Source organism: Centroberyx gerrardi, chromosome 16, assembly GCF_048128805.1.
Source record: "Centroberyx gerrardi isolate f3 chromosome 16, fCenGer3.hap1.cur.20231027, whole genome shotgun sequence".
In the NCBI taxonomy this organism is placed as follows: domain Eukaryota; kingdom Metazoa; phylum Chordata; class Actinopteri; order Beryciformes; family Berycidae; genus Centroberyx; species Centroberyx gerrardi.
In genome coordinates this window covers 22,916,600-22,942,985 of record NC_136012.1, presented here as the reverse complement: position 1 = coordinate 22,942,985, position 26,386 = coordinate 22,916,600, and the positions used below count along the sequence as shown (strand labels likewise).

At 39.8% G+C, this 26,386-nt stretch overlaps 2 protein-coding genes across 3 annotated transcripts; one reads left to right on the top strand and one right to left on the bottom strand.

The window, feature by feature from the left end:
- The first annotated feature begins 1,430 nt into the window (after positions 1–1,430).
- On the top strand, positions 1,431–9,541 carry neil3 (nei-like DNA glycosylase 3). The gene is made up of 10 exons (XM_071909231.2): positions 1,431–1,568; positions 1,827–1,936; positions 2,438–2,572; positions 2,956–3,169; positions 4,243–4,317; positions 4,701–4,867; positions 6,216–6,379; positions 7,858–8,269; positions 8,588–8,768; positions 8,969–9,541. The coding sequence occupies exons 1-10, from the start codon at positions 1,461–1,463 to the stop codon at positions 9,149–9,151; spliced, it is 1,749 nt and encodes a 582-aa protein (XP_071765332.1). The 5' UTR covers positions 1,431–1,460; the 3' UTR covers positions 9,152–9,541.
- A 174-nt stretch (positions 9,542–9,715) lies between these two features.
- Positions 9,716–23,018, bottom strand: aga (aspartylglucosaminidase). 2 transcript variants are annotated; one of them, XM_078289046.1, is made up of 9 exons: positions 22,717–23,018; positions 19,799–19,952; positions 18,586–18,716; positions 16,733–16,845; positions 14,619–14,727; positions 14,165–14,240; positions 13,618–13,725; positions 11,239–11,372; positions 9,716–10,248 (listed from the first exon to the last, which is right to left on the bottom strand). In XM_078289046.1, the coding sequence occupies exons 1-9, from the start codon at positions 22,817–22,819 to the stop codon at positions 10,148–10,150; spliced, it is 1,029 nt and encodes a 342-aa protein (XP_078145172.1). In that variant the 5' UTR covers positions 22,820–23,018; the 3' UTR covers positions 9,716–10,147. The 2 variants fall into 2 exon arrangements, with proteins under 2 accessions (XP_078145172.1, XP_071765329.2); XM_071909228.2 differs by having other exon boundaries at positions 18,586–18,698.
- Positions 23,019–26,386: the final 3,368 nt, after the last annotated feature.

The window sequence follows — 26,386 nt, the reverse complement described above, 5'->3', positions numbered from 1 at the left end:
AATCAACAATCATAGTCCAAGACTACAGTAACTGTATTACACTTTATCAACGTTTTGCATACAAAAGGCTAAAATCCCTATAATATATTTTTGCAATGCTGATAGACCGAATACTTTTCGAATGGCTCTCAATATTTTGACCCAACATGAAAAAAAGGGTACATTGTGGGCCTTTTTTTGCTGTTGTTTTTTCTGATTATTGATGTTTGTACATGGAGCTGTAAATGGCATGTTGCATAATAGGGGTCAATATATTATTTTGTTTGAATTATTAATTATGGAATCTTAAAAGGGCATTTTGATCACACTTTTTCTATTGTAAATGAGTCTCCTGAAAAGTGAGACTCTCCTTGAGCCTGGTTTTATGGTGATTGGTCACATTAGGACTTTATGGCACTCTACAAAACCTGGATGGGCCATTTCAATTTTTTTCTGGTAACAAGCCAAAGCCTTCCAGTAGAGGGAACTGTCGCACAACAGTTCGGAGTGAGCTTCAAAATAAACCTGCAACATGATACACCATAATTAGTCAGTGTGCCAGATATTTTATGATATCAGAGATTTGAGTACTCAAAAGTGATGACAATAGAGTTGAGAGCAGCTGGCACCCAGAAATTAGCTTTAAAGGTTATTGTGTCATTACTGCACAGGCTGTAATGATTATGTTATTTCATTTGGTGAAGGAGATGAAGGAGCTGATGGATGTGCAGATTAGGGAAAGTCTGCTCAGCATGTACAGGTAGCAGTGTAAATAAGGCAACAATTGAAATTATATCTTTTGATCCCCTGCAATTTATTATGGTGTCATATTTTCTGCACTGCATTTTTTTAATAGAGCGACTTGGAGAATAAATGAATGAATGAATGAATGAATGAATAACTAAGTAGACCTAACTACCGTACCTAAAAATAAATAAATAAATAAATAAAGCTCCCAAACAATGACATGACTGACCCTTGTGCTTTATTTGGTGCTGTGGGAACATCTTATTGGGATATTAATACAGCATCTGAGTTGAGTATCATATGTTTGTGTTATATTTTTCAATAAATAACATTTGAGAAAAAAAATACGTTTTTTTTTATTTTAAGCACCAATTTAAATTGTATCTATGGATCCACCTTGATTTATTTTTATATCTTGCAAACTATCTGTGATATGATATCATTATTATATGTGAGTTGATTGAATGATGTCTTTGGACCGCATTTTTCCAGTAAGGAGCCTAGAGAAATAAGATAAATAGGTTAATCCAATATTTTCATTCGACGCCTACTTCCGGGTACAAATCGCACCGCGCCTGCGCAGCTTTGAATCATGTGGCGGGGAATGTTTGTTTGGTAACCTCTCTCTTCCTATATATTACTCCCATGCTCACTTCAAGACAGTGTTTAACGCAAACTGCTGGACAGCTACAATCCGGTTAACCGACTGGGATTTGTTTTAATTGAACACGAAAATGGTTGAAGGCCCGGGATGCACGTTAAACGGAGAGAAAATCCGTTCAAAAGTCCAGAAAGGACAGAAATTGAAAGAGATCAGGGGCAGTTTGACAACGTCGAACACAGTAAGTTGTAACATGTTCACTAACACTAAAGAAAATTAGCTTCGCTGGTTCGTTAACCTCACGAAATTGCCAATAAACGCCCGCAATATAGCGTACATTAGCTGCCAACCGTTCTGTTAATGCAACAAATTGTGTGTGAGAGAGAAAGTAACTACACTGCTATCCTTGTCATGCTAGCCAGCTGCATGCTAACCAGCTGTATGCTAGCCAGCTGCATGCTAGCCAGCTGCATGCTAACCAATGTCTGTCTGCTCACAGAGAAACAACACAGAGGGAAATACATTCCGTGTTTTTCATGGATGTCAATACACTGGTGTTGAAACCCTGGGGAAGGAGCTCTTCATGTACTTTGGTCCAAGAGCTTTAAGGTAAAGTAAGTTAGTTACACTCAGGCACTCTTTATTTTCTAACTAAAAGTCACCTAGGTTTTTGATTAGCCTGGGAAATAGTTAGATCTGTCTGCTAAAGTTAACTCATTTCATGTTAAGTTTACATTTTAGACATTCAGCTGATAGTTTGATGTTTGTTTGACAGGTCACATGGCTGTTGATGTTGATGGAATCTCTTCTTTCTTTTCTTCTTTGTCTCTGATATTTGATATTTAAATTCAATTTGTAAAGCTTGATTGCTACTTGTTTGTCTGTCTAAATGCCTGTATATTGCACTGCAGTCAAATTCCTAGTATGTGAAAATGTACCTGGCGAAAATAAATCTGATTCTGATTCACTGGATACTGTATGGATGAAGCCTGTGACGTTTCTGTTACAAGATGGTCTCTCCAACCACCAGGCCACAAGCCTTCTACTAATACAGTAATAATGTCTTCAAATTAAATCTTTCTTTCTGTCTTTCATGCTTACATCCTGCAGAGTCCACTTCGGCATGAACGGATCAATGCGTATAAACCCTTCAGAGAGGAAGGACAGGAAAGGCTCCGTCCCAGCGCTGGAAATCCACCTGACTAACGACATTGTCTGCTTCTTCGACAGCGCTGTGGAAATAAGGTAACGGGGACGCTAGCCTAGCCTAGATAGATTGAAATGACACAAGTTCACCTTGGGGGATGAGTCTCATTCACTGAGTGTGTCCTACATTAGGGCTCGTGTCTGAAAGCAGCGGGTATTGTTGCATGGAAAAGGAAACATTTTAGCGAGACATTTGTCCCGATGTAGGCTATTCTTCCGTGTCCAGACAGATATTTATTTTACTGGCTGAACGCATTTCACCTATGCTGCCCCACATCATAAAAACGGAATGGAATATATAAAAATAAATCATAAAATATATAACTGCACTAACGCACCGGTTGACCTGGTGGCACACTTGCAGGAAGAGCAGCCATATGTTTCCTAGCTTCGCCCAGTGCTTGAAAAATGTTTGCTTGCAGGCTGACGGAGGACTGTGAGCAGAGGGTGAGGGCAATGGAGAGTTTGGATGTGTGCTCCTCTAAGTTCAGCTTCCCCCGCGCTGAGGAGGCGACGAGGAGGCAAGGTGGCAGGATGCTCTGTGACGTCCTCCTCGACCAGGCCGTCCTGCCGGGAGTCGGCAACATCATTAAAAACGAAGCCCTGTTTGACTCCGGCCTCCACCCAGCCGTGAAGGTACGGCAAAGATGATGGATTGTGTTCAGCAGGAGAACAAAAAAAAAAGAGTAAAAAAAATTCCAGGCACACCTTCTCATAGAAAAGTTAAAGACTATTTTATTGACTGATGCATTACAGTAAAGAGGGAAGAAAACACACACAAACAAGCGCATTGCGGCTCAAATGGGCATTTCTCTGGGTGCAGTTTGCACTAATGCAGTGCATCAGACAATACAATGAGGACTTTTATCTGTTATTTCTATAAATATATATATATATATATATATTGTCTTTATTGAGACTCAGAAGTTTTTTTCCTCTGATTTATGAGCATTTTTATTGCGGATATCAGTTGAATGAATTCTAATCTAGAAAATCAGATAGCATGCACAAACGTTACACAGAAAATACCTTTCTACCTTTTCAGCAAAGAAAAGCATGGAAGAAAATAATCATTTTGGAGCTGATATTGCAGTCCTTGAGGCATCCAAGTATTGAATTCAGCGCTCTTTAACACAGTTGCTATAATTTACATCGCAACAGAGTGACTTATCCACTACTAATGAGGGACACTCACTTTCCAGCACAAATATTCCGACATATCCGCTATTTCCAGCGACTCTGCTAGGATGTCTGGTCCTCTTGACGAAGTGTTAGACAGGGTGCAAGGCCACAGAACATTGGGTATATATGAAACCACAGCACCATACCAAAACACTATTAATCTAAGATTTCTGGCCCCCTCTTCTTCAGGGACCACTGAATCTTGAAGCTTTTTCTCCATTATCGAGCCCCTAGGTGTCACTACAGCAGGTTATATTAGGATCACCATGAAGAGCTACAAGTGGTGTGTGTTTGTGTGTCTCGCATCTTTTCACCCAGGCCTTTGCTGTCTGGGCTTCAAGTGGCTTTTATATATATTCTTTATTGGATTATTTTTATCCAGTTTTTAATCCATGTCTGGCATTTTTTATATACTTGTATTATTGATTTGCTGGCTGTAAAGCACTTTTTAACTCTGTTTTGAAAAAGAAGAGCTATACAAATAAGGTTTACTTGAACTGTAACTAACTGTGCCGCTTCATTTTCAGGTTCAGCAGCTGACAGACGAGCAGATCCACCACTTGGTGAAGATGACGCGTGACTTCACTCTCCTGTTTTATAAGGTTGGGCATTTGTACATCAGTAGCAACAACATCTATGCGCTAAAAACTAGTCTCTTATACACCCGTATGTGTGCATTAAGATAAATACACATTTAGATTTTAGTTATTTAGCTGAAACCTCATTCAGATTGACTCACAACAGTAGAATTAACTTAAATTTCCAAGATTGCCAACATTAAAAACAAACAGTAGAAGGGAGTACAGAGGTCAAAGCCCCAGTGCCTCGACAATAGATGTAACAAATATTCCTGTTTTCCATCTCCATGTATAATAGACAAGACGGTAAACAAGTAAGAGCCCGGCAGAAAAGGTCAAGTTCTTTGTCTGTTGTCTTTATCCTCATCTTTATATTCACTCTTGTCCACCCTCTCCTTCTCCATCAGTGTCGTAAATCCGGCTCTCCTCTCTACAAACATTACAAAGTCTACAAGCGTCCCCGGTGCGGCCAGTGCCCCGGCGTCATCACCGTCTGTCGCCTTGGAGACAACGGCAGGATGACTTACTTCTGCGACCGCTGTCAGAGGGGAGACCCTGCTGAAGTAGACCTCAGGTACAAACCCTCGTGGATCTCTGGCACTGTGACTGAAACCGTATCGTCTTGCTTCCTTAGTTAGCATTGGTCCGCTGAAGGTCGGTCTGGGTGTTGTTGGAAATTGTTTGATACCAGTACTTAAAGTAAGATATGAGCCTAAAGCAATGCCTTTTGTTGGTAAAATTAATGCATATCTCACTATTCAGTACTGATAGTAGAAAACCTGAGATCCATTTGTAACACTACAACATTTTGCAGCTTGTTGACTAGAATTTTTAATACATTTTGATATATCAACACTACCAAATACCAAAAGTCAACACCGTAACGATAGCTATCGTTTTTCAAAATCCAGTCCTCGCGGAAAGTTCTAAAGCCTTTTAAACAAACCGTGCAAAATTAGACAGGCCATCTTTGTGGGCAGATGGGCTTGGCAGGGAGTGGGAAGTGTTATGGGGGGAAATAATGTGCATATAAGGCCGTGTTTGCCAGACAGGGCACGGGCTCAGCGCCTCCTGGGTTGTGTTTGAGCAAAGCTTTGCGAGGGGTTAGAGCCTAAAGCCCTTACAGCGCGTTACACAGCTGATAAAGCAATCTGTGAGAAAAGTTTCCTGAAATCCGATGCTACTCTCCTCCTCCATGACTATTGGCCCTTCAGCTTTGCCTCCTTGTCAAACATAGTCTAGCTTCATGTCATAATGCTAACATGTAGCCTTGGAGCAACTGAATGAATCACAGTGCCTTCTCCCATATCTTTATCCTCTACTTGCACTGAAAATGCTTGTGTAGTTTAAGAAAACCTTGTTTCTCCCTGGCTTATTTATTTGCCCTGATATTTTCTATGGAGTCACGAATATTTGTTATATTTATTGCCAATTTTCACACTTGCAGTTACGATGAGTAGTTGCTTGTAATGTTGATGATCTAGGAATTGAAGTTTACTTTTGCACTCATTGTAAGTAGCTGTGGAGAAGAGCCTCAGCTAAATACCTAAAATGTTAATGTAATGTAAATTGAATTCCCATTATATGGGAGAGTCTGCTCTTTTCCAAAAGTCTAATATCTAAAATGAAGAGTAAGTTGGCGTTGCACTTCCACATTCGACATCATAAGTGTATATGTGTCAAGTTGTCAGAGTAATCTGTGTGTGTGTTTAAACATAATTCAGGGGAGCTTGAATTTTGTTTTTATATAGTAAAAATATTCCTGCTGCAATGCATGTGGTTCCTCTACTGCATATATTTATTTTAGATAATGTCTGCTTCATGGTTACACTTCCATCATCTCATCGCCTGTTCTAGAGGCAAAGGTTTATTATGACCGTGTGAATCACTGTTGTCGTCCTCTCGTGTTTTCCTACATCCAGTAAGCTCCCAGTCAGGAACAGTCTGATTGGCTGGGCCTACAAGGAAGGAACCAATGATCATGTGGCTAAGAGGGAGGAAGAGGAATGGGCCTGTCAACTCTGCACGCTCATCAACCAGCCAGCAGCAAAAGCCTGTGATGCCTGCCTCACTCCAAGACCTGAGGGTGAGTGAAATGTTCTGCGTTTACAGTCAGTGGATTTAATGGGGTGGCAGTATGCCCTTGAGATTAGAGATACAAGATAGTGGCTGCAGTATTGCTGGTTGGCTGAGTGACGCTTCTACAGCGGCCATTGTTGCTAAAGTACTTCTGAGCAAGGCATTAAACTACAAACTGTCCGAGTGACACTACAATCTGGCACTCTGTCTTCTCTGTATGTGTGTGTGAGAGAGTAACGAGTGTGTGTCTGTCAGTTGGTCTTTTGCCTCTGACTATCATGAGATGCATTATAGCAGCAGTGTTCTAATGTTGGAGAGAAAGGGTTTAGGGTTTGATCACACCTACATTTTGTCTTCTTTGGGTCCAAACCAGAGTGGAAACCTTTACTTTGTATTTGGTTTGTCCGGGTTCACACAACCCAATTACAAATTAACCAGGGCTTGTCAACAAAAGCTGAATGAATGGCTGAATATGAGCATCACTCAACTGCAGTTTGCCCTCGGTTCATTTTGTTATACTATGTCTCCTTATACCCATAAAACCTTGCATTTTGGGGTCATTTCCTGCAGTGGGTTCAGATTATATTCTCACTCAATAACGAACCACACCATAGTTCTCTTGGAAGAAGACTGAGACCTGCATTTTCAGGCATCTCTGTGCGGTTATTTGGTGACACCTGAGTTTGAATGACCTTGTTCTCACCTGGCCAAAAACAAAACTAGAAGGGCACTCGGAGAGTGCAGACCTCCGCCAAGGCCAATAGTCCAGTCTTCTATGATATGCAAATGTGCAAGCGCAACCAATATACGGATCCGCTCCAAAATTTAATGGGTTCTTCCTTGGCCCATGCTACACCCTTCCATGAAGTTTCATGAAAATCAGGTCAGTAGTTTTTCCGTAATCCTGCTGAAAAACAGACAAACAAACAAACGGCACTGAAAACATAACATCCTTGACGGAGGTAATTAACTAAAGGAATATACACTGCAAACATACTTGGTGTGAACACTCGCTTAATTAATTTGCAAATGCACAATGGCCACTAACCTATGGTCTTTTATTTATATATATATTTATTTATTTATTTTCAGCCTTTATTTATCCGGGGAAATTCAAGAGCAGTGGTATTTGTTTGTTGGTAGTTGTTGAGGGAGAGGTGAGTTTTATTCATTCACATCCCCACCTAGTATGACTCTGATGTAGGGCATTGCAGTTCACCGTAAATGAAAACATCTTGCTTTCAAAGTTGTGTTATGTGGGCACACAGAATTTTGCATGAAGGCATCGTCAGCAGAACAGATTGTGTGACACATTTTATTTGACTACACTGCACAGCAGTTTGCTGCTTATTGGTGAGTTTTATGGCAAGCTAACCATTTAAACCTAACAACAACTTGGATTTTATGAGACTAGGCAATGCATTAGAATAAGCTGGGGCTGCTGGATATGAAATTGAGTGTCTCATTGTGCCTCCCTATCCACAGTCCACAAAGACGACATTACTGAAGCGTCACCCTTCACCACAGATTTGATTAAATACCCCTGCAATGCCTTCAGCAAACCACAAGAGGAGCTCAAAGTCAACTGGAGGTCTGCATTCGGGACTTCCACCCTTGTTTTCTCCGACTTGAGCAAGAAGCCAAGGCATGTAAACTTCCCACTCTCCCCAGTCGGCAGTCATTTGAATTCCTTGGCGCCAGAGAGAGGTTTATATAAATACAGCGTCTGCCAAGGGACAACAAGCCCCAATTATGCCTCTGGTGGCTGGCAGAAGCAAAGTGCCGAGCTCTCCAATGGGGAATCACTGGCCTCCTACAGTCACCCATCCAAGAAAATGAGAATTGATCACAGTCCCTTTCCCAGTAACAATGCTCAAAATGGAACCCCCTACTCCGGGTGAGTGGATTCCTCGCTTGGCGATTCATGAATAAAAGTTTATAATAAGAGAAGTTTTTGCAACTTGAGGGAGATAAGTGGGATGAAAAAGCATCTGGCTGTGGAATTTTTAATGCACCATTGTTAGAAAAGCTCAGATTGATGAATAGCCATTGTAGGAAACCATCCACATACTCTAAGATTATTACCAACACATATCTTCACATACTTTGAAGAAAGGTTGTTTGCTTGTTAATAAGGGTCGATATGACAGTCATTCCTGTGTTTTTATTTTCAATCTATTTCAAACTAATGAGACCGTTTCTTCAATTCTGTCAGTTCACGGCAAATCAAACCGACAAACGGCGGCTCCTCCACTTCTCCCAGTCCCAGCGCCCCTTGTTGTGCGTCCCATGGTCGTCCAGCTGTCCTCAGAGTGGTCCACAAGGAGGGGGAGAATAAGGGACGGCAGTTCTACGTCTGCTCCCTCCCCAGAGAGACCAAGTGCAACTTCTTTGAGGTGAAAATGGAAAGCTACACAACATCTCTATGGCATTATGTGGTCTGGAAAATGATTAACTGTAATGAACGTTTCAAAAATATATCTTGAGTGGAGACATTTCATACACTGTAATGTACTTGCATCAAAATCCAACGACTGAAATGAAAGTTTACAACTAAATTGATAAATCCTGACTTTTTTTTTTTTTCTGTTGGCAGTGGGCAGATTTGCACTTCCCTGTGTGTCACCATGGGAAACGCTGTCTAATGAGGACGGTTCTAAAACTGGGACCGAACAACGGCCGCAATTTTTATGTCTGCAGCTTTACAAAGGGTAAACAGTGTGACTTTTTCCAGTGGGCACAGAATGGGCCAGGGGTGTCCATCCTTCCTGGCTGTTGAGATTTGTTTTAAAAATGCACCGTTTTGAAATCAAACCCTGATGCCTACATGTTCATGTGAGGATAGATATGGACAAACAGACACTGAGTATTTTTCATTATCTTCCACACATACCCAGATTTGCACAGAACTACATACTTATAGAAGGTTATCAAGTATCTATCAGACTTATCTAATTATTCAACAAGTTCAGGCATTTACAACCTCCAAGTCACACATTTTGAATGTGAAATGCCCAGGTACTTGTTAATTTGCCCTGATGAAAACTGATACAGTTTTGTACCCATCCAAGTGTACATTTAAATTTATGTTTGTTGTCTCATCTGTCTCTGTGGAAAACAATATTTTAACTAAGTACCTCCATTTTTCAATGTTATCATGAGAGAAATGTGTAATAAATGTGTATTAAAGGATCTAAACATGTCAGTGAGAGCAGTGTCAATTCAAATTTCAAATTGTAATCTTGGCTTGATCATTAAAATTTATTAAGAAATTGGAACCAAAATCATAGGTGTGGTGGGAGTTTTCTGTAATAAAGAGACTTGGAGATGAGAAGTTGTCCTGATATCTTTATTGTCTGCAGGCAAGGCGCAATGCTCACCCAGCAAGTGTGTGAGACAAAGAGCGAAGCAATGAGCTTTGTCCACCCTTCTTATAATCATGTAGTAGAAACAGCTGAGTCATGAGAAGTCTGGCACATTCTTATACTTGAAACATTCTACGATTTGGGTACATCTGTGCAAAACAAAGATAAACGGGCTAGCGTTCCCAGGGTCATCTTCACACAGTAGCCATTGTCTCAAGCCAGTGGAAATGTACTGAGAGCAGACAACATAGAAATAAGACAGTGCTTCATGCATAGAGAAACAGAATGGTATAATATAATTTCCACTACAATAGGCATTAAAAAAATACAGTATAAAGACTGATAATTCATTTATACAATAGAGAAGCACACAATAGTATCAATTAACATAATCGATACTACAAAGCAATTTAAAAGCAGTCCACAGATTTCAGGAGTGGCGTGTTCGACTGGGAGTCTGACACCATGTAGTGGAACTGGGAAAAGCCAGGGAGTTTGTTACAGGCCGCACCTTGGGAGATTAAAGAAAAAAAATAAAATATGACTCCTATATGAGCGCCTGGGAGTCAGCTGGAGAACCAAAATACATATTCCCTTCTCATTAAAGCTCCAATTACACCTGGTATGAAAATGTGATCTGTATCCGGATAATGATCAATATGACCTCTTCCTTCCATTACAACTAGTATTTAGCCTATGTGTTTGTGGATTTTGTCTGCATTGTAATCGGATCTAATTTTTTGCATGCACTATGCAAAGCAGGCAGTAGGTGGGGAGGTGGTATTGTCAACAAAAACAAACAGCGGGTGTTCAGTATCATTAGACATGATACTGAACAGCCTGAATTTACTTTTCATTTGAGGTTTTGTTTTTTTTACGACTCTTTCATCTGAGGCAACAGAAACGGCGAAGGATCGTTTTTGCTGCAACAGTGTTTGCAGACTTTGCAGCTGCTGTGAATTAAACTACAGTGACTCCTTCACTGTGGATGAAGGAAATGAGCGATTACTGCTGGGCGTGGATCATGATAGAGTGCTTCAGTGAGGCTGAGTAGATGACAAACTTAATAGTGAGATATGACGTTTCTCCTCATGGGTGGTACTTGCTCACAAATGCAAATACACTGTAGGGATTGCATCTATACCTGTCAGATCTGATGGCACTGCGTTGTTTACATTTACACCTTGCAATAACATGCATTTTTCCTTATGCAGATAGACTTCTACAGATCACATTTTAATACCAGGTGTAAATGGGGTCTAATAGTCTGGTTAAGATTTTGGACATCAAGTTGATAAGTTTAGTTTTTACTGGCTTCAAACCTTTGACCCTCTGGCTCCAGACCCTTTATTTAATTTTTCATATACACATACATGCATACTTACATACATACACACATACATACACCAAGACTGGAATGATATATCATTCCAGTCTGGCATGTGTCTTAGCATCTTTGGCAGAAAATGCACAGTTTGTATTTGTGAATCAAAACACTCACCATAATGGCCTGTTGTGTTTGCGCAGATGACAGCTCCAAAGAACTCTGGGTAATGCCTCTTGATTCTGAAAATGGCCGTCTTGCAGGCTGCCGAGGGATCTGCCCCGGCCCTCATCAGCTCCACAGCCAAGTAACTGTTGGCAGGATTACATGCAGAACATGAGGCAAACTAAAAGGCCACCAACCAAGATTAAGAAAGACGATGGGGACGTGCTTACATTTATGGCATGTGATAAATATGCAGATAAATATGATGTCAATAAAGCACTGATTAAATATGATAAAACATGGCAGTATCCACAGCCTCACTCCAGGGTTCACAAGCATGTCCGGAAAGTATGGAAGATGATTTTGTCACTTTCCAGGTCTTGACAAGTATGCAAAGTCAGGAAATGGTGAGAAATTGTAGTAATTCACCATCACCACAATGCAAATTGCTTGCTCCTCGCAGACACTGTGTGCGCCATTAACTCCATTAGCCTAAGGTCAAACGTGAAACAATGAGTGACAAATCTGCAGTGTTTAAAAATTGAGTTCTGGAAAAGTATGGGATTTTAAAAATGGAAAATGTGTAGGAACCCCGTTCCTCGGTTAATACTTCTAACAGGAGATGTACCATGTAAGTGGGTTTTTCCACACAAGATAGCAAGCAAATTAGTTTGAATTTGAATGCATCCCATGACTCTCCTTAAAGGGAAGGTTCGGGATTTTTGGACCTGCAGTATAAAGTTTTCTCACTAACTGGTCATTAGAGCTGAACAATTAATGAAAATAAAATCGAAATTGCAATATGAATAATTTCCAAACTGCAGAGGCTGCAATTAATTGCTGAGGGGCATCCAAAACAGATTTCTAAACAAGGTGTTTTAGAGCTCCAGGTAATCTTTGGTCCAAGAAGCAAGTACAATATTTTTGAAAACTTTTCATCATACTTAAACTCAGTAAATCCTGCATAGTGACATCTATTTTTTTTTTTTTTTTAACAAAATCACTTTTCTTTAAGTTATAAAACAAATTTCCAATATCTTTCAGCCCTACTGGTCATGCCAACGAACATGGCACATGTATTTCTGAAATGGCCCATCGCTAGTGTTAGTCTGTTGCTGCTATGGGGTGACAGCATGGGTGACAATAGCACTTCCAGAGGCAGAGGTCATTAGTTCAAATCCCTGGATTGGTGGGAAAACTCTGAGCAGGGAGAGTGAACGAGGAACACACTCTTCTCTGTCAACAACTACTAACAAGGTCCCCTTGAGAAAACTGAACTCCCAATTGCTCCAGTGAAGCTATTCAGAAAACCGCGGTTGTAACAGGCAGCCCCCAGGTGTGATTGTGTGTAATTGTATGAATGTGAAGCAGGGTGTTGCTGGAAAAAAAATGGAGAGTGTGTGTGCTCAGCAAACTATCCTGGATAAATAAATTTTTGAGACTGCCACATTTTCCCCAGCCTGGAAACAAACAGAAGCTTTAGTGAAATTTAAACTCTTCTGTGGAATGTACAAATGACATTTTTGGGGCGACAGTCATACCTCCTCTCAGCATAATGGCACTGTTGCACTTGCATCTAGAGGCTCACACCAGAAATAGGCTGTTTCAAACCACAGGTGTCACAGATGTCAATATTTTCTGCAGCTTTAAGCATAATGCCTCTGTCAAGCAAAAGCCCTAGTATTATTATTATTATTAAGGGTGGGGCAAAGTGTGGGGTGAGATATGAACCCTGGTTAGGGTGCAGGGAGGGGTAGGAATAAATTTACTACCCAGCCAAAGCATCTGGCTGTGGAATTTTTAATGCACCATTGTTATAAAAGTTCAGATTGATGAATAGCCAAGGTAGGAAACCATCCTTATACAAATATTATTACAACACCTATCTTCACACATTGTTTAGGCGTGGAAGAAACTTTTGGACTAACAATATTCTGGATATACTCTGCTGAATAAAGCAGGTGTACAAGGAATTACAATAGTCGAGGTACGACGAAAAAATATGTTGGTGTTTTTGTTAGTTGAATTGAAATTTTATATTGTTAGTTTTGTGTTGCATTACCGTTAAGACCTTGGGCTGTTGGAATCTGTTAAAGCCCCAGTGTATGATTTTCAAAATACATGGGAAGCAGTGAGAAAATAAGCACTCTTCCACGTTCTTGAAAACAAGCTTTTTGCAAATCCGTGGTTTTTGTCCAATAATAGTAGGGTAAATACAAGAAATGGACAGCAGCAGCCTGGGGGTATGAGCGCTCTACAGTTAAGTGATGACATTTTCAACACAATTGTCATGATGGCAAAAACAAAGAAAATAAGGCCCGGGTTGAAAATAACTTAAAACTATGCTTTAAGCTCTTTCATCATGAGGCCCAGTGGGTGAGGTCCTGGTACCTGGGCAGGAGGCGCATCATGACGTCTCCATTTCCAGTAGCTGCGGCACCGCCGGCTGAGCTGTCTGCATACGCCCCGGCTCCAGGAATAGGAGAATCCCCGACACGACTGCAGGACGGGAACATAACCACGGAGTAAACACAGATCAATGCCACATATTGGCTTTCAGCTTGTACTAACAATTTTTTGCTTTAAATTAAGGTTTATTTGCACAATGTAATGAAACAGGAAAAAAAACAAAATGACAAGAAACAAATTGTGTAGGTGAGATTAACCCCCCCCCACCCCCAAAACAAAACTATGGGCTTATACTAAGACAAAATTAAACAAAAAAATACAAACACAATAAGTTACAATGAAGAGATGCTGATTCTTCAGTTAGCCAAGTTTCTGAAAGAGCTAAATCTTTTGTGCTTTAAACACTGCTGTCCCCTTATCCATTAGGCTTCCTACAAAGCTCCCGTATTTTGACTCATTAAAAACAGTGTTGTCATAAAATTGTGACAGCTGATTGTTTTGGGAAGTGAAATCGACATGACGTACTTACCCTGGAACTTTGTGATTCGCTCCATTGGTTGACGTACCCGCTGCCACCTGACCATCTTCATCGATAGCAATCATTCCTGGTGCAATGACAATTGACATACTAATGCAAAAGTATAAAAAAAACAAAAAAAACAAAACCAAAACACTGAATCCCTGTCTTCTCTATGGGTGCTGTTCTGTTCTGTCGATGACCCTGTGCAAGCGAAAAGAGAACTTCCCTATGGGGATTATTTAAGGCTCACATTCATTTTCGTCATTTATTTGGCAGCAATGCATTTTCATTATTGCCAGTCATGTTGCAAGGCCTCGTAATTGCATTTTATTTATGGAGGGAGCGACCTGGCAGTTGGGCAGATTCGTCTAACTGCCTGGGAATCAGTCCTGTACTAGGGCTGTATGTGTTTGTATCTTATACTAAACTGTGTACAATACTTCTACGTTCATTTATAACCTACCTATGGTGTCATGGGAGTGTATATCAGTGCGTCGTGCTCTCCGGCTCGGTGTCAGTGTCGCCCTGGGCTTGTAGGGTCCACAGAACTTGGAAGGATCTGGAAACACATTCTGTTGACAGCAAGAGAAAATTTCAGCATCATTGTTTGCTTTGTGCCATTCTCCTGGGACTTAATTAATGTCATAGCACACCAGCCAAGACAAATGTTGATCTAGAGACAGTTGCCTTAATTTGACGCGATGTGATGAAACAAAACTATTGTCACCAAGTGCTTTGGTATTTAAATGCCATCGCCACGCAAACACCACAACAATAAACTACAGAGGCGGTGGCAGTTTGGATTATGTCAAATCTGTATATAGGAAAGTAAAGATGCCATTTAGATGATATTTTGATGGGCAGTGCACCTTAATATTTGTATAATCTAGTCAAAATCCTGTTTCCAGACTAGTAAAACCAAAACAATGGATGTTAAATGCAATGAGTGTTGTGAATGTGGTGGCCGAGTAGTTGGAGAAACCATCTTGTGAACAAAAAGTCACAAATTTGATTCCTACAACAGCCTGTGTGTGTCTATTAGCAGCCATTCGTCCTGTCGAAGCATCCTTGAGTAAGATACAGAACGCTTCCACTACCTGCCTAAGATGTATATGTAAATGAGTTTAGTGTAATTGAAAAAATAAAAAAAAAAAAGGTTTCCCTGTCTCTACCTCAAAGGCTTCTTCTCTGCTCCTGTGTGGCTGACTGTGCCACCTCTACCTGCTGGGAGATGTGAAAAGTTCATTCACTCGCCTTCCGCTCCTTTGATGTTAAAGGGAACTGGAATTAAGGTTGAAAAGTTTAAACTATGAGTTCCAATACAGCAGTCACGAAACCTGGCATTTTTGTTGAACCCTTTACACAAAATTCAGATATGGCCACTTTCCGAGTAAATTGATTTAAAAAAAAAAAAAAGTTATTGTTATATCGAGACTAATTTAAAATGTGGACTCGGAGTCTTAAAAGTTAAACTTAAAACATAAAAGCCTTTTCAAGCAAAACTGGCTGAGGCTGTGTCTGCATTACATTCCTACAGGGCTTTCATCATGCCATCAATAACAGCAAGTTGGGATCAACAAGTCTGTTTTATTAAAGTGTTGGTGCATTATTCATAAAGCAATGCCTGTGTTATTCCATCTTATGAAGGTGAAGGTAAAACCCTTGAAAACTTTCCCTTTAATTATAAAGAACACGGGTGAAATCGCTCTCCAGTGACCTCGGCAACAATTTGCAATAAAAAAAAAAACAAAGCCTTTCAGGTGAATAATTGCTTTACAAGGTAAAAGGGGAATAATGACATATTCCTGCCAATTTAAATGGGCACAGCTGTGAATCTCACTTGATTCCATTGTTGCACACCTTGTTAAGGATCGTGACTGGTGATTGTTGCTCTCATTTTGGTATAAATGTACAGTACTTAGATATTGAATCCATATATTGAGACTGATACTGTACAGTCTATTATCTATATTATGTCTGTTACGGTTTGCACCATGTGTCAGTTTTTTCTGTCAAACTGAAAGGTGTCTATACCTCTCTGCACCAACTCCATCTAGACAAATTCCTGTACATTTATTGTACCTGACAAATAAAGTGATTCTGTGGCACAGGTAGGACTAAAGGCTCAAGGAGGACTGGTGAACAGATGTTTGCAAACTTGAATCCCTGTGCTAACTGGGAAAATCCACAACTACTTAACTCTAGTTTTATTCTTCTCAGGTCTGCAACAGCTCCCAGGCGTGAATGTCTGTAATAGTGTAACTGTGATAAAAAAAGAAAAAAAAAAAGAAAAAACATGCATACCTTCCCTGGATAGATAAAGGTTTAATTATAATAAAAAAAATAAAAAATCAATCTGATTCTGTAAATTTTCAGACATCATTTGGGAGCTGAACGGAATGGTTTCAAGAATAGCAACCATCCAACACTGCAGGGCATCACCTCTCAGACAAAAGCTGAGTTTTTATGAACTACTGTAATATGCCTGTCAATTTCCCCACTTAATATTAATCTTTTAGAAGTTGCACGCCCGTAGCCACAGAACAAAATAAGCGAGGAAAAAAAACCAAAACACACCTTTCGATAATTAGGTTGGCAGTTGCCCTTCAGCCACTGTGAGAAAATGTTCATAGATTTGTTGGTAGTCAGGTCTTCTGCAACGAAGCCCATGTTTTCAGCAAACACAGAAGCTATAAAGAGAGAGATAATACTAGCAGGTCAAGTTTACACATTCTAGGTCCATCTTGTTCCAGAAAACAGGTGGGAAAGGAGGCAGTCTCATTTCATATAGGCTTGTGAAGGAGGACAAGCCTTACATCGCTAGTATTTGTGTTTTGTTATTGCTTTATACAGCATGTGTGCACACATATGCAAAATGTATACTATAAATGCAAACTGCTGAATAACAGTGACTTTAAAAATTGCCACAATAGTGCTGCTTTAAATTTGGCTGAAAGAGAGGCAAATGATTTCAGTTTCAATGGAATGGAATAAAAGAAGTTGTCATTGGGATACCTTAACATTCAATTCAAGTTATTTTCCTCACAAGACACTTTTCATACTGGAAAGAAAGGTTTCTACGTTGTCCTTCAGTTTCCGAAAAATGGCTTGCAGCAAGGTGTTCTCATCTTCCTCTTACTCCAACTTTTAGCTATTGAAAATGTAAAAAAAATAAAAAATAAAATCCCCTCTATTCCTCACCTTAGCTTGTATTCGGATTCCTTTCCAAGCACTTGTCTCTTACATGATCATTCTGTCATTATCAGAGCACTATGGCTCTGACACATGCATTCCTCCCTTATTGGTGTCTTATAATGTCAGATCTAGGAATTTAAGCTTATTCTGCTCTTGCAGATATGTGCCTACAATTTTTTTCCTCTAATGTGACAAGAGTGTCTGGTGAAGAGAATAACTAATTCAAATTCAAATGTCAAAGTATCCCTTTAACAAGCGTGTAATTTGTGATAAGCTGCGGCCAGCTTGGCGCTTTGAGAAGGATTAAGGCCGGTGTCCACGGGCTGCGGTGTGTGTGTGTGTGTGTGTGTGTGTGTGTGTGTGTGTGTGTGTGTGTGTGTGTGTGTGTGTGTGTGTGTGTGTGTGTGTGTGTGCGTGCGTTCCGGCTCCGTGGCGTGGCGGTCACATCACTGGGGTCGTCCATGTAAAGTCCACCAGCAGCAGCCACAGCCAGACTTTAGATTGTTTGAGGTGTTTTTCTTCAGTGCGTTTTGTAATTTACCTCATTTATAGGTGAGCCATGCATCAACCGGAATGCAGATTTATTGTAATTATTTTAATTGGTCTCTCCCCTCTAATTTTTTCGTTTCAGGCTGTGGCTTCAATCAGGAAACTGAACTCATGGCACAATAAAAAGGTTAGCCTACTCTAGGCTATATATTCATTTAGAGGCACAGAGCTGACAAGACCAACTGACAGTGACTTATTCTAGCTGCTGGTCGCAACTCAAAATCTTATTTCATTACATTCCATTCAAACTGGAATAATTCGGCTCTATCCAACTGGATTTAAAACAGAACTCTAAAAAGAATTGTAAGATCACTGTTGGTCAGCACTTTGAATTCATGTATGTGTGTTGGAAGAATAATTAGCAACTACAGGTATCCCTTCCAATAGTAACAATCATTTATTAATATTTTCATGAACATTATTCCTAAAAAGAGAATGGAACGCCGCACACTCATCATCTGCTACAAGGATAGCATTTATTTTGAACTAACAAACCTGACAAACCCTGATGAAAACACTGTGCCGAAACGTTGGTTCAAAATAAATGGTATCCTGGGAGCAGATGATGAGTGTGCGGCTTTCCGTTCTCTTTTTATGAGTTGATCCCTGTCAGCCAGCACCTCATAAGCATACTGGATGAGAGCCTTCCTCCTCCTTCACAACTGTAAACATTATTCCTGCCGTACCCGACTCTCCCACTAGGAGTGTGTGATCGGTGCGCTCCATCACAGCTCTCGCTACTCCAATGGCGTTCTTGATCCTTCTCAGGTCTGCAACCGCACCCACCTCCATCTTATCACTGCTCACAGAAAATACACTGAATAAACTCCCCTGCTGAGTTACCAAACACTATTAGCAAGGGGAAGTGAGTAATCTATGACTATGACCTTTAACGCTTTATATCTGTGGCAGGAATAGCAATAACATCAATAGAACTTGTCTCCTCCTACACAAGTCTCTGGTACATCACTTTTGTAGCTCAAGAAATCTAAGTTGTGTAGGCTAGCAGTGACAGTTTTATATTTATAGTCAACTTGACGGAATAACTGATGTGGAATGGAGTTTAGATAAATGTGAATCTTCCTGGAAAAAGATGAAAACAATCAACATGTAGGCTTTAGGTGTGTCTAATGGCTTATTTTCATAGAATATAACAGGATTTGACTAATACACTTTGGAATCCTATTCAACAGATTATGTAAAAATTCTTTGCACCTGTGTAGAAATGTATTTGACCACTGTGCAGCACGTGTTATGACCAGCTCTGATTTAGCATCAATATGTGAATTAGCCAGTTGTCCAGAGTTGTCACTAGCTGGGTTTCTATCCAAGTATCAAGTATATTTAAATGAACTGTGAGGTATCGAATCAGATCAGCATAATGGAAACATCTAATTTCAATACATTTTCCTCAATATCAAAACAGAAGTTTATGCACTCACATGAGGTGGGAATGTTTTTTTTTTGGTGATAAAGAAATTCTGATAAATAGCCATGGAAATGTGTTACATAGTGACATAGCATAAAGACCATTTCCATTATTTCCATTTTTCCTCTGGATGTATTTTCTGACATAGCTACGTTCAGGAAGCCTAGTTATTGGCTTCAACCCGGCTGATGGAAACACACCAAATTCTCATTTTATTTTTTTCCCATTTCAAATGTTTGCTTAAAATTGGCTTGACAGTTGGATGGAAACGTAACGACTGTGAAATGTCAGTATAAGAAACAATTAATTTTCCTTATTACCTATTTTTTACTGCTTCTTTATACTGCATTTCTTGAATTATTACATTCTTTATCTTTACTATGTTTCCTGTTATGCTGGTGGCAACAACCCAGTTTATTTCGATGGCTGACATCCACCTCATGCACATCTGTATTTTGGATGAGGCTTACCCGTTCATGATCATGGCATCCAGTGTGGTCTCTCCAGCCTCGTCTGGGCTTCCGCCGTAGCCCACGCTGCCATCGCACTGGTCCGCCTGACAGCGGGCGCAGCCTTTCTCCACCGCATCCAACACCGAGCCGCCCGACTGCAGGACACTCCATGCTGCGGAGAAGAAAACACACTGAAACACATACTGTACATACACTGATGAGGCAGAAATGGAAAAATACCAAGCAACATTCCTAAACTACCAGTCAAACGTTTGGACAAACCACATTTTTCTTCTACATTGTAGAATAATAGTAAAGACATCAAAACTGTGAAATAACACAAATGGAATTATGCAGTGACCAAAAAAAGTGTTAAACAAATCAAAACTATCTTATATTTTAGATACTTTAAAGTAGCCGCCCTTTGCCTTGATGGAAAGGCAAAGGCTTTGGAAAGAAATTCATACAAAAGGCATCAACTTCACTATTTATATTTGTCTAAGAAGCAAATTTCAAGAATGTAAGAATAAGCCTTTAGATCAAAATAGCTTTAAGATAATGAAAAACATAGTACGTTCAATCAGGTGTGTCCAAACTTTTGACTGGCTCACTTAATATGTAACCTTTGACCCATATTTACACCTTAAGTTCCTAAAACTCAAAAATACTGAATCTGCTTCACCATTATAAGATTAAACTCTAAAGTAACATATTGTGTGTTTCTCACACAACTGTGAGCCTGGAATGTGCAAATGCCCAAATCTCATAGATAACACTGACCAAGTGGCCTTGACAAAATAATAACTGTCTAACTTGTCTTCTTCTTGGTTGTTCAGTCTTGTTCATATGACCTTATACTTTTGACCAATAGCTTTATTATATTCTATCTGTATTGACATGGTCATGAACATTCAACACTATAAAACTCTGTTTAATCATCCAGATTTTGAGTTCCTTGGCTCCCAAACTGCAAACTGAATAAACTGTCAAACTGCCACTTTCTCCTCCTGAGTTTTCTTCCACAACACTAAGAAACAGACACTGTACACACCGGGGGGAAATTACCACCAGCCAAATGCTAAATGTTGGCTATATGGTTTGTATGTATGTATATTCTGCCAGATATTTGTGGCAGCTAACTAACCATTTTTTTAAAATACTTTACTGTAAATGTCTAGTTGACTCGTTAAAATAGTGAAAGCAGCTGTTGAACTGAGCCTGCAGACAAAAACTTTGTTCCCTGCCCTGAATGTAAGAAACTCATGACACATTGTAGGAGACACACTGTAACATCCTGTATTACAACACACGGAAATCACAAAAGATCTCCCACAGCAAATTATCTGCTGCCCCCATAACCTTGAGAACATTAGAAACACATACTGTAAACTGCTTATTGCTTATTACAGTAATGCGTGTTGTGCAATATATATGCTAGCAACTTCAAAGTGATCTCATACTGTAATTTCCTGGAAAGTATCTATTTTAAATTCTGTTAAATAAGTAGTGTAAGTAATGGAAATACATCACACACTGTACTGCAACACACTAAGACAGGCCACATGCCAATCAAAAGAGATTTCTCAGTGAATAAATTAAAACTCTTTGCCCAACTACATATCCACTTGAGCAGAGGAGTTAAAAGTTCAGCTGATGTACAAGATGACCAGTGCAGTGGATTTCTGACAGACGGAGTGTGTGCCGACTAACATTTGGTCACAGATCCCCTCAGAGCGGAGAGGGATCAAACTACCAACTGGTGGCATTGTCACCAGCCTGCAACCACATTCTCACATCTATTTTAGAGTCTAGTGCTGAGACGGTTAGTCAATTAATTGATTAGTCCATCAACAGAATATAAATTGATTATAATTGTCTAGTCCGGTCCAGTCTTGTTCATTTATATAGCCCTTTATCACAAGCAAGTCTCAAAGGGCTTTACACACCATACATACATCGTTTTGATAAGCGATTGATTGTTTTAGGCATTTATCAAGTAAAAAATACCAAACATTTGCTGGTTACAGCTTCACAAATCCCAATATTTGCTTGCTTTTTTCTCTGTTTCAGATCATTATAAAATTAATACTTTGGGTTTTTTTTTTTTGGCTGCTAGTCAGACTGAGTAAGCAATTTTAAGACATCATTTTGGGCTCTGGTAACTTGTGATGAGCATTTGTCATAATTTGTGCCATTTATAGACTAAATGATTAATCGATCAATTAAAAAAATAATAGCTAGATTAAACGAAAATGAAAATAATTGTTAGTTGCAGCCCTATTAGAGTCTATTTTCAGCAGACAACTACTGAAGACTACATCCACTTCAACTATAAATCAGTTCTTTAATCTTGGAAATCAACTTCAGCATCTCTATCATTTTCACTTGGAATATTAATTCGTTTTCACAAGAGATTAGCTTGTTATTGTCAGCTGCTTGTACAAGCCCCCAGGGGAAAACCCATTTGCATAGACTGATCAATAGTGGTAGCTCACTACTTTTTTAAATAGCTATCCACAAATAACAGGCTACTTTTTAATTTTAATACCTGCCTCGGGGGAAAAGCTGTGATATAAATCTCATTAATGAAAGCTTCTCCATCAATCAGACGATGAGATGTTTAAGTTATGACCGTTGTAATAAATCAGTCACTGCCTCAGCCTGCCTACTAAATGCATTAACCTCTTGTAAACATGTAGTGATCTGACATTAGATGCACTAAATTAGTGGCCTTCAGTCGTGTACCAATCACTACACCAGCTGAGTTCACTAATTAGCTCACCTTCAACCAGAGAGGAGGAGCCAGCTAGTGAAATCAGCTGATCTGATCTGTGCCTGGTTGGAATGAAAACCTGCAGACTCTTTGATTCACGATGGTACATGATTGAAAACCTAGTTAGATTCATAGTTACATACATTGTTAACTATGGGCCTACCTGCAGCCGTTGCATCCTTGAATGGCCACGTATTGATAACGAGAGGTAATGATGCATGCCCGAAGGGAAATAGCAACATATAAATCAGTAGTGGTGTAAACATTTTGTCTTAAGTTGCTGGAACATTACAGTGCGGCTGTGGATAGTTGCGTCGCATTCATTGCTGTTTTTCACGCCACTTGAGCACCCAAAGTCTGCCAATTAATACAGAGTAGACTATTAAATGTAATGTTTCCTCAAAATAATTCGCAGTAGAGAAATACTGTGTAGTTTCATGAGCGTTGAGGCCGATTCAAACTTCCTTGTTGTGGTTGTGTCACATGCTCAGTGGGCGGGCTCCTCATTAAAGGGACAGTACGTCAAATACCAATCGCTGAGACATTTCTAATAAATCTGTTGTGTTTCTTATTATGGCACCTGGATCTTTGATAGCTAAATTTAACCAATGCAAAGCTGCATGCAAACTGTGTATTTACTAAGTTACATAGGAGGCATTTCCACCATTTTTTGTCCATGTGGCTATTGGGATCAAAGCAGCAGCTGTTCATTTGTGCAAACTGTGGCCGGGCAATTTTCTAATAGGCTATAACTTTCTAAGAGAATTACGTTTGATTCATGTTAAGTCATACTGTCTTGTAATCAACAGTAAAGTAAATAGTAAATAATAAAGTAAGTAAATAGGTGTTAAAGTCACATTTAAAGTCATTTTTAGCTCATTCTAACTATTATACAATATCCCTATTTGACAATTTATGCCAAAGAAAAGACCACATTTTTTATGTGTATATATATATATATATATATATATATATATATATATATATATATATATATATAATAATTAATTATATTTTTATATCAAAATCTGGTTACTTTTTTTCCTTGGAAAACAGACTATATTTAGTGGTGACTTCATCATGTACCAGGAGGCGTACATTAAAATTCCAACCAACCCCTCCACCCCTACCATCAAATAAAACTGTTTCTCTCCCTAACTGATATCCCATTGGTTCACACTTTTGAATTATTCCTCCCTGTATTATGTCCCACCCCAATATCCTGTTTCAACAAGAACACATCACATTAAGGAAGCAAGTTGCCGTTTCATTGGGACTTTAAATAATGCTGTATCAACCTCTATCAGTGACCAAGGAATTGCAACATCGACAGCTCTCTGGCACAGCTTATGGTGACCTGTAAAGAAATATAAAAGTCACATTTTTACAGTAGAATGACTAACCTAGCTAATTAGAGCAGAGAAATAACAGAAACATCTGGTGAACACAGAGGGACAGAGGGGAGTTCGGGCCAGAGAGAGAGTTTTGAAAGCCAGAAATCTCAGCATGGGGCAGTAAAAACATTATTCAGTGCATCTTTAATTGTGTCTCCATGTAGGCCAAGCACAGTTACCAATGTATGGCGGCCTGTAAGTGCAGTGGTTCTCAAGACCCAGAGCCCTGCTGGTTTTCATTCTGGCCATCAAATCAGTGGCTGAGTCACACCTGGGATGCCAGGTAAATGCAATTAACTAACTACCTGGTAGAATAGAAAACCAGCAGTACTCTGGATCCCAAGGATTGAGAACCACTGTGCTGGTGAGCTTAGAGTCTCTAGATACTCAATTCCGGTCCTCGAGGGCCGGTGTCCTGCAGGGTTTTGTTCCTCCCTGATAGTTAATGAGCCACACCTGGTGTCAGGTAGATGCAGGCCAGGTGTGGCTCATTCACCACCAGGGAGGAACGAAACCCTGCAGGACACCGGCCCTCGAGGACCGGAATTGAGTACAGAAGGAAGCTGAGGTTTTGCTTTCCAGGAACGGATGCAGGGAATATAGGAGATGACCCCTTTGTGATGGAATATAGCCCAGATTTATCACGATCGCTTACTATATTTGTATGTAGGAGTATGCTATAAATAAGGAGTGGGCAGTGTCAATACAGGAGCCCAGAAAGAAGTGTTTCACACATGTGCAACTTCCAATGGAAAAAAGGCGGACGAGCTCACTGAAATTTCTCCCTGTGCATGCATCATACACTGACAGTTCAGTTTTAGTTCGGTGCAAAACTGTCCTCCTTGTTTTCCCTGATAGATTCTGTTTATAAAGAATACAATTGCATGAATGTCTAGCGCAGTTCACTCATACACCCGCTGCTCAAAGGAGAAATTATTGGCCTTTCAAAGAAGGAAAAGCAATGACTGATGCAAACCTTTAGATTCAATGGTCTGAGTGTTGCTAAGCTCCCTTTTAAGAACATTATTGGCATGAAGACATCTTGTGTGTCATCATTAAGCACAGTAACCTATCCCAGTCTCCCCCTCACATCCTCTTCCTCCCTTCCTCTCTTCTTCCTTCCTTTCCTTGTCTCCTCCGATTTACCTCCTGGTAGGAAGCAGTTCACGGTGACGGAGCGAAGGAAACAGCTGTAGTGAAAAGTTCTGGCGTACTGTCCGACTCATACCATATGGCAATGCCTTGACACTATATACCTCATGCTGGGTTTGGAAATTTTTCTTTCAATTTCCAGGAATAATATAGCTCAGGGGAGGAGGCAAAGTTTCCCCCAGAACAGAAAACTGTTGATAGAATTGGATCCTCTCATTTCCTACCAAACAAGAACAAAGCATGGGCCAGGCGGGGAAACTAACAATATAGTCTAACCTTGAGACGTGAACGCCAACAGCGTGCCCTCTTTTACATTATTCATATGGAAAATACAATTTTCACTTATATTTTATTCATTGGTTTTTCCTTAAACAATGGGAAGTCCTAGCGTTATTTTGACAGGGGCATCTGATGGAGAGAAAACAGATGAGAGAGACGGAGAGTATTATTACTTTCACCTGTGTTATTGATCGAAATTAAAGAACACCAGCTAAAGGAATTGCTTTTTAATGATAACTTCATCAATCACCAATGTCCTTTCAAGCTGTTTCATAATGTCCTTCATAGCTGTCTCAGAGGGTATAAACAATGTCACTGTGTGTGTAAGATATGGCATCATAAAAGAAGCATGTAGATGTGTCGATGTTCAACCCACTGACCACATTGAAGTATAATGTTTTTTGGCCAATACCTGCTTACTGATTGACCAAATGCTACAGCTGGGCAACATTTCGACGAACGTATAGCTGCTGACAGTTTGTAGCAACAAATGGCAAACTTTGTCAACATTGGAAAATTTTGTCTCACTCAAACTCATCATTAATCCCTAGTTTGTTATGCTAAATGTATTTTATCAGAAAACAGGGAATAAAATAGAGATTCTAATTTTGAAGTCCCGTTTTCCAAGGTTCTGTGAGATTTTATTTGGTTTTCAATGTGTTTGGTCACTTTTGTGTGACTGCAGTACCAGTGTGTACCACTTGGTGTCAGTATTTGTAACTGTTTTGCAACAGAATATCATGCTCAGCTATACAGTCCTTCCAAGATTTTCCAGTTGTGCAATCGCATGAATGCAAATTCAACCAATCCCTGCAATTTTGCTAAATTACAGCAATTTATCCGCATGAAATGGCCAAATCAGCAGAGCGCTTGTAAATTTTGGCCAATTATCACACTTGTTTGCATAAAATGGTCGAATCAATCCATAATAATAAAGTATGTCTACCTTGGTCTTCTGCTATAACCAGCAATTCCACAGTGGAGCGTTTGAGAGGGAGGAAACAGAGG